We start from the raw sequence: 9,198 nt of genomic DNA, 5'->3' as shown, positions 1-9,198 counted from the left end.
GTCAATTAGCGCTCGAGGAAAAGACGGATAGCATTAAATTCGTGCTTATACTTATTTGCACCTTCATGGTAAAGGTGTCTTCGTTCACTCAGTTTTAGATAAATTATGTTCAACGCACTTTTAAGTATGATGGTTAGTCATATCTGGCAATATGTATCGTACCATGCAATCTGACCTACATTACCTCAATTTATTCACTTCATATTGCCATTTTGGTAAAAATTAATGCTGGAATAGACAATAATCAAAAGTCGACGTAATCACCCCTAATTGAAAATACAAAGTAATATAAGAATTTTACTCATCAAAAATCTGAAGAGCAAAAACAAAAACACTTTCCGTAAAGCTCAAGTAATTACACCCTAATTAAAATGACAAAAAAACAGAGCAAAAATAAAAATTACTATTCGTTAATACAAAGATCTAACAGTTAAAAGATAGAACTTCAACAACACTATAAATAATCATTGCCTATCTGTGAAGAACATGCATTTAAGCAATGCTAACCTTTGCTCAAAAAATGCATTTTACATAAAATAATGTATAAAAAACAAGGGAGAAAAGAAATAATGAACACCAAAAACCCAGTTGCAGAATGAAATACATCATACAAATAAGGCCTGAACTCATTCTGAGGCCAAAGATATGCATCGTTAACAAGGAAACTTTCTGTCTCCAAGAAATTAACATTTCAGAATATGCAGTACGTCTTGTCTCCCGCTACTCTGGTGATTGAAGGGTGAAAGTTATCAGCCTGTCACATGGAAATTTGCATCCACAGCTCCTTTAGCACTTTCCCAAGCTTCAATACGGCATGTCACATACACTACTCAAGTCCCATTCACAATGATTTCAGAAACAATGGGACTTCCATCTTCAAGGAACTTCCCATTCACCTGGGATCTCTGCCTCTGTAATTGGCATGTTGCAAAAAAATATTCATAAAAATTTTTAAAAACCGGACTGATGAAATCACAATCTCTTTTACTAGGGTACATTACACAGTAACTTGGGAGATCATAAAATTGACTGTTCTAAAACAATTACCAACAGAAAGATGATCATGAAATTACAAAACAGATCACAACAAGAAATTGATTTTAAAACAACCAAATACACCACTCACATACCCTATCAGGTGAATCCCCAGAATTTCCATTCATGAGCTTATGGTGTTCTTCTTTGGTTCTGCTATCTTTGTCTCTGCCATTTATCGATATTAAGGGTAGTGTACCACCAGGGCCAGAACGTTCCATCCCTTCTGCAAATATGAAAGATATGCTCAGTTTAAGTTTTTGATTAAATTTATTTTAAACAAGTTTAAAAATCTATCTCGACAAACCCAAGAATCAAAGAAAGCAATAAGGAATATAAACCTTCTGGCAACTGCCGATCAACAAAGTAGACCACCAGATTAACAGTGTACCTACATATCCCAAACAAGAAAAATAACAATGTCAAAAATGAATTAAACTTGAATTTAGGAAAGAAATATCGGCACAAGACATTTACAATAATGAAATTTATCAGGGAAAATTCATCTTACCATGCAACAACAACATCAACAGTGTAGTGCTTGCGAGAAGCTATAATCAGAAGGCTGAGTATAACGGCCATTAACCAAGCTATCTGTTTGATCCACCTGTGAAACGTAAACGAGGCTTTTAGCATCAAAGTAACGTTTGATGGTTGCCATGTTATATACTTAACTAGGGAAGAAGAACCACCACTTGAGTGTGTCCAATACTCATCAGATTATTCAGAAACTAAAGCAATGGTTCTTTTGAGGGACACAAACAGAAAAAACACTATCAGATGACTTTCAAAACTAGAACTTAAATAAAAGTACTATACAGAACAAGTCCCATCAAAAAGACATGACTTAAGTTCTGACCAACTCTTTTCCTTTAGATTTAAAATGTCCTCTAGCAATTGCTTTAACAAACAAATTTATACACAACATAAATGCCTGAAATGAGAATGTAGCGTTTGCGGTTTGCACATGTTAAAAAAATGGTTCATTGGCATTGCTCCACAAACATAGGAAAGCCACAACATATGATATAGAACATTCAGGCACAAACTATTTTTTTTTTTAATCAGCAAATTGCAGACAACGGGAACACTCCCTTTCATTATTAAAAATCATAAATGAGAAATTGTACATCAGACACATAAATAGGGGAGCATTACAACTTAACAAAAAGCTGCAAAAACTTCATAGGAAACATCTCATTATGCATCTTCCTGGTCCAATTTTGAAACATTTTCACCTTTTTGACATGGGACTGAAAATGCATATTATGAGAAGTTACATTGGCTCTCTCATCAACAAGAGCAGCTAAGGAAGACTAAGACCCATTTACCATCACAGAATCTTTTATTGCTGAACGCCTGAAACATTGGCACTCCCATTATCAAGAGTGTCTAAAGAAGGCTGAGATGCACTAACTGAGACATAATCTTGTATTGCCGATACTTCCTTCCACGAGGGAGAAATGAAGGCTCCTGTAAATTACCTATTTTTTTTGTGGCACAAGCAAGCCGTTACTGAAATTAGATGAGGACTGTGATTCTACTGAGGGAACTTAAACAGTATGGTGATAGGGAAGACTTTCCACCACAGAGACTGTCTATCCAATTTGTACTTGGCACTATGGCAATCTGCAGCAATGTGGCCTACATCATAACACATATAGAACCAAAATGGCAATCCCTCATAATTCAAAGGCTCAGACCAACTACGATCAACAACTTCTAAAATAATGTCAGCATTAAATTTTTTGAGATGAAACTAAATGTGGGTAAAGGTTGTGACTGTAAATATAAGTGTTTGTAAGTATCACCAAGAATCTGCCCAATGAAATGCCAATGGCTTCAAGATATGAATCAAACCAGAACTGAAGCAGAAGATTTGGGAGATGAACTCATACCCACATGACAGTGAATGATTTGATAGACGGATTAAAAGTAGAGCATGAGCACATGTTGGCCCCAGATCTAGAGATATTTTCAGAGAATTGTATTCCAATCCTTCAAATTGTCGAAAACCACTAAAAAAAATCCACAAGCACAAGGATAAATTGCAAGGTTACCTTCCATAATGGGCCACAAGTTTCAGTCATCCATTTGTGTAGGTATGGAAGACCAGGTGAAAATGATTGAATCTACCAATCAACCCTTAACAGCATAAAATTCTTCTCTTTCAGTCACTTCACTTCTAACAGCATCTCTAATATCCAGTGCAGGAGAATTATTAGCACATTGGAGAGGCTCAAAATTCCTCTATATTGATCTTTTTTAATCACACATTGAATAAGTCCATGACAATGTGTTGACGTGTATTTTGTACACAATCATACACAGAATAAAATACCGACAGGCATCTTATCCTCTCTTGAGAAAATAGTCTCTAACTGCTGAAGATCTGCAAAAAGGATCAGTTAGATAGACTCCAAGGTTCTTTTAGTGGGGTCTCCACGTGTGGACGAGCTTTTTTAGTGGTATGATGTGATTTGCTGTTTCCTTCAAGGCGTCTTACGGATTCAAAAGCTCGAAGATTTTACTAATCTAAAGGAACTTTCAAAAAAAAATGAAAAAAAGACAGGGTTTAAGGAAGTCTAATCTAACCCTATGAATGACTTAGCATGGATGAGATTTGGCAAGACTCAACTAACTTCAATTTTGCCATAAGGTAACAACTCAATTGAAATTAGTGCGATCTTCTAAGGTAATATAATGGTATTCAATGCATCAAAGACCAAGGACACTACTACGAAGGTACATATCCTAGATGCGAAAATGCTTGAAGGTTAAGGACTCAAAACGTTTTCCAGTCGACCACGCAAGGCGTTCCTACAATCAGCAAGAAGCTAGTGGTTTGGATTGCGAATCCTACCAAATATCAAATCTCACACTTAGCCTTTCAAATTAACAAACTACTTCGATTGAGCGTGATTCAAGTACATCCAACAACCATGAAGATAACTTATGAAATTTGCAACAAAACACCATAACTTCAATATTTTATTGATTTCCAAGTCATCATATACAACAATTGCTTGAATTTCTCTCTTCAAGACTCAATCTTGCTACAAAATAAAATTGCTTACAACTCTAATCTCTCTATTTCACTCTTAACTCTATTCTCTATTTTCTGAACTCTAATGAAATGAAAAAAATGGGGGTATAAATAGCATCCCCAATTACAATGAAAGGTCCAGATTGAAAGTAAATCAATGGACAAGATCATGACACCTAAACCCTAATTAGGGTTTGTTACAAATGACCTCCTTTTTACTGAACAATATTAAATACATAGCCAAATATTAAATTTGGCACAAAAATCTAGGAGGTATCAACCAATGAGAAATAAGATGTCATGTCATCTGTAACAACCTTTCATCTAGAATCTTATTCCCTTTCCAATTCTCTTTCTTAGCATATGCAATGAATTTTGTCACAATTCCTTCGATTTCTGTGCTTGGAATCTCGGGAAGATTCTTGATACTCTCTTCTAAGTTGATAACCTGATCAAATGCATCTAGAAGAGCTGTGTCCCAAGTAGGTTCAAGTTCCTTCGTTCTATCAATCAGGAGCATGGTAGCATACATCTGATCATATTGCTCATCTGTAACATCTGCGTCCTTGCGAAAAATGATCTTGATTCTATCTTCAAATTCTTGTAAATCCACATCTGTCTCGACCTCGATCCTTCTGCCAAGAATGGTACGAAGTACCTCAAATACTCTGTCCTGGATTGGATTGATCACCTCCTCAACTTGACCACATCTAACACTGATGTCCTCAAAGAGAACACTCTTTATATGGAGTAAGGTTGACCACTGAAACAAACTGTGAGAATCACCTTCTAAGATCTTCTCTTGTGCTAGAATTCTTCTGGATGTATGTCTTATAACTTTCAAGACAGGGATGACAACGTCCTTGGTATAGGCAAATGCAGCTACTGTTGCCATCAATCTGTGAATAATCTCAAGAACTTGGATAGCCTGATGGGTGATCTTCGACATCCTTGTAACAAACTCAATGGCCACCGTGTGAGATCTATCCATCCAACTACATGTACGCTGGACCATATTCCTGAATCTTTCTGCTTCATTGATTGATTGAAGGGGCAATGCCTGCAATGGTGATCTAACTGGATCCTGACGTCCCAAAGGTTCATTGATGTGACTGAAATATGTCCTCCATGCACCGACCTCTTTCTCAAGCTTTCTATTCTTTTCTACTTCTTCTCTAAATTTGTCCTTCAATGCCTCAAATGTGTCGGTGGCATCATCTAAAGTCTGCTCTGCTGTGGATGGTCCTAACTCAATAGTCTGTATATGATAGTCTTCTGCTAGGATCTCACCCTCATATTTGTCTGATGCCGGTGTAGCTATCTGCAGTTTTCTAGATCCAGTCTCATCTCGAATCATCTTGGACATCTTTGTAGCCTTCTTCTTCTCTGTTGTCATATGTGAGCGTCCCACGAGGCTCTCTAAATCAATTGCACTGTCCTCGTCCTCAATTACGATCACCTTAGTCAATCTTTCCTTCAACCAATCTGGGATATTTGATCTTGTCTCTTGAACTTGAATTTCTTTATGTACTATTTCTTCTTGTCTGGGAGGAGATGTTACTTCGTTATCATTATCTAAATCATAGTCTTGGAGAGATCCATCGGATGAAACATGCTGTGCCTGTTCTTCTTCCTGTCTGTCATTCTGTACCATCGATTCCATGGATTCTTCCACTCGAACTGTTCTATCCTCTGGCCTGGAAGAAATACCTGGTGTTTGATCTTTGTTGGCACCTTGCTTTTTCTTGGAAGGCTCTTTCTTTTCTGATCTTTCCTTTCTCTTTGAACCTCTCGAATGGAGATTGCCCTCACTGGCACATCGAAGGTTACCTTCACCTGAATTCCTAGGATTAGGATTGCCTTCACTAACACTGGCTCCACCTTCGGCTGGCTTTTCTTCCAAAGTAAAAGACATGGCTATGCCTTGTTCTCTCAACTTCTGATGTTGAACGTCTACCCATCTGCGAGTACAAGACAAGAGTGGTGCCATCAAATCATCTAAATCCACGGCCTCGGGCTCATTCCAATTCAAACTTATTGTTTTGCTTTCTCTATCATATGAAGATTGGATGTGCCTGCCATTGTCCTGAGCTTGGTCGGCTACTCTGTAAATCTTACATTTCCTGATGAAATCCAAAGGCAATCTAGAATGTATCTTTCGTTTCACTTCGAGATCATCTAGGAGATTCATCATAAAATCTTCAATCTGGTACTCATGTCTAAATCTTCTACCGACCGTCTCCTCTAAATGTCCATGTGGATCAAAACTATTCCTCCAAGCAAAAGATGAAAAAGGATACAAGGCTAACTCCCTCTCTGCGTCATCCATGGCTGAGACATTGGGACATACCTCAACTGAATTACCCAAAATAATAGGTACCTGAACCCCATTCTGATGTCTGTGTCTGAATGCCTTCACATATGCTGCTAACTGCCTTGTTACTTCAAGTAACACAATTCTGTCTGTCGGGTACCTCGGCAACATGTATGGAGGTAAAGGACATCCATACACTCTAATGTAAGTGAACTTGGGAAACTGAATGAACCAAGCACCGTACCTCTTGATGAATTCCTGGGCATCCTGAGATAATCTGTTGTGAATCCCTCCTTGCAGCGTCCTTGTGATGTTCATCGTGAAAGTATCATTGATTAACTTGTAGTTCTTCCCTGGTGGATGATGCAAGTAGGTATAGGATTCACAAACTCTGACCTCGCCGGGTCCTCTTCCAATCACTCCTTTGTGAGGTAGTCCTGCGTACTCAACGCTCCTGATTAAGGCATAGATGACGTATGAACTCATGTGGAAGGACTTAGTAGCCCTGAGTCTTCTCAACTGTACGTCTAAGCAATGGCTAATTATCCTAGCCCAATGTATTGTACCCTTTCCTTGAACAATCACCTGGATGAAGTAAAACATCCATTTCTCAAAATAGAAGGCATGAGGTGCCCCAGTAACTCTGTTGAGCATGGTAATTAAATCTCTGTACTCCTCCTGGAAATCAATCCTGTGTGGTGTGTTCGGTACTTTGCTCAGACGGGGACGACTCTTAAGTAGCCAGTTCTTGTTGATTATGCTTAGGCAAGCATCTGGATCATCATCGTACACTGATCTGGCTCCTTCAATGCTCTTGTATATCATGTCCCTGTGCTCTGGAAGATGGAAGGCTTCACTTATGGCTTCCTCTGAAAGGTACGCCAAAATGTTTCCCTCATTGGACACAATTGTCCTGGACTGTGGATTGTAATGACGGGCACACTCGATCATCAACTCGTGACATTGAATGGCTGGAGGAAAACCGGCCGCCTTAATGATGCCACTTTCTATTATTCTCCGGGCGACAGGTGATGGCTTGCCGATGTAAGGGACCTCTCGGAACTTCTTCGTGCTAAAGTTCCCCAAGTTTGTATCTCCAATGTTGCTCCACTTGGACACGATCTTGGTCTCCACTTCTTCAGTCTTCTGATCTTCTTTCATGAGAGCCGAGCGACTGGTGGATGCTCCCGCCTTTGGGGTCGCCATACCTACACAACATTTTATTATAAGAAATAGATTTTTGCAATAAATAACGTAAATAAGAGAGATAAATTTTAGGAAACCTCATGATAAGTCTCTAGAGTTATCATTTCCTAAAATACAACGACTGAGCCAAGAGAAATTCAAGATTCAAAATTTCAAAATTTGAAATATGACAATAAAGGAATAAAGCAATAACAATTAAATCGCCATACCTCGATAGAGAGCTAACTCTAGAATGCAAAAACAAAATTTGCCTAGGCAAAATTGAGGTATAAAGATAGTCTTCAATATGATCCCCTCAAAATTGACTTCGCCACCCTTCGTCTAGAATGTGATCTTCACTTATCGCCTTGGACGTGGTCTCAAATGGATCTTCAAATTCGCACTTAACAAATCTCCAAGTCTTTAGCAAGTTCCCCTTAGTGTATCCTCAAGCTCGCACTTGGTGTGGTCTTCAAATTTGCACCACCCCTTGATTGCTTACGCCACCTTGGATGGAATTCACACCTCTTCAAACACACTTCGCACGCCTCGCACCACCTTGGGAATGTCTAAGCGCGCCACCCTTGGATGAATGAAACTCGCACCACCCTTGAACACCCTTCGCACTATATTCGCCTCCCTTAATTCGCATGTAGAGAAGGTAAAATAATGATGTAGAAATGATAACTTTTACCCCCCTTATATAGCGCTTGCATCCTTTACCCCTTAGGCCGACTTAATAAAAAAAATAAAACCATTTTTTGAATGATTTGCAATAAAATGACAAGGCCGACCTCCACATATGAGCGCTCAAATCGATTTTTTATTAATTAATTAATTAATTATTTAATGCCTTGCGTTTTTTTAATTGAGGATTTCGATTTTAAATAAAGGCAAAAATAATTAATAAGTGTTTAACGCCATATTAAATGCCAATAAAAAATAAGATTTTCAATTTTTAAATCGATTTAGCATTTAATGAAATTCGAATTGTTTAATTTGGCACCAAAGATATGAAAATAAAAGGACGTACCTCATCGCTCTGGTCCCTTGGAGAGGGACAGGAGCGATCCATGATTTTGGTCTAGATTCTTGCGTTTTTAACGTTCAACTCCTTCATTTCCACGTCCCAAATTGATCATCTGGTGGTCCTTTCGAATTTGAATGCCTTTCTTGTGCGAGCCAATGCATCTCATGATCATTATCGCCCTGGTCCCTTGGAGAGGGACAGGAGCGATCTCCATGTTTTTGCTTGAAATTCTCCATTTTGGTACGATCCTTTCCTTGCATCATCTTTTGAATGTCATTTAAAACCCTGTGCGTCCTTGATTTTAAAAGAATATCATGCGCTTTGTCTAACATCGCCCTTGTCCCTTGGAGAGGGACAGGAGCGATCTCCATGTCTTCATGTTCATCTTGTATCTTTGACCTTCGAAATATCAATGCTTGTGTTCTTTTGCGCTTATTCCCATTTGCTTTTATTATGTGTTTGGATGCATTAAAGGGACCATCGCCCTTGTCCCTTGGAGAGGGACAGGAGCGATCCATTATTTCTCCTTGATCTTGGCGACTTTTAAACTTCGATCTCCTTTGCAATGTCCTTCAAACGTCGTCCTTC

The 9,198-nt window shown here is 38.6% G+C and overlaps 1 protein-coding gene across 3 annotated transcripts in view; it reads right to left on the bottom strand.

Annotated features, from left to right (window-relative positions):
* Positions 1 to 438: 438 nt before the first annotated feature.
* The window catches only part of LOC131073936 (phosphatidylinositol:ceramide inositolphosphotransferase 1), a 32,959-nt gene continuing 24,199 nt past the window's right edge, over positions 439 to 9,198 (bottom strand). For all 3 annotated transcript variants that reach the window (XM_059210891.1, XM_058010458.2, XM_059210892.1), the window contains 4 exons: positions 1,547 to 1,642; positions 1,377 to 1,426; positions 1,131 to 1,261; positions 439 to 911 (listed from right to left, as the gene is read on the bottom strand). In XM_059210891.1, coding sequence (XP_059066874.1) covers positions 831 to 911; positions 1,131 to 1,261; positions 1,377 to 1,426; positions 1,547 to 1,642 — 358 coding nt within the window. In that variant the 3' untranslated portion in view covers positions 439 to 830. The remainder of the gene's footprint in view (positions 912 to 1,130; positions 1,262 to 1,376; positions 1,427 to 1,546; positions 1,643 to 9,198) is intronic.

This window comes from Cryptomeria japonica, chromosome 9 (genome assembly GCF_030272615.1).
Source record: "Cryptomeria japonica chromosome 9, Sugi_1.0, whole genome shotgun sequence".
Classification (NCBI taxonomy): Eukaryota; Viridiplantae; Streptophyta; class Pinopsida; order Cupressales; family Cupressaceae; genus Cryptomeria; species Cryptomeria japonica.
The sequence above is the reverse complement of the archived record's forward strand: the minus strand, read 5'-3'. Positions and strand labels throughout refer to the sequence as shown.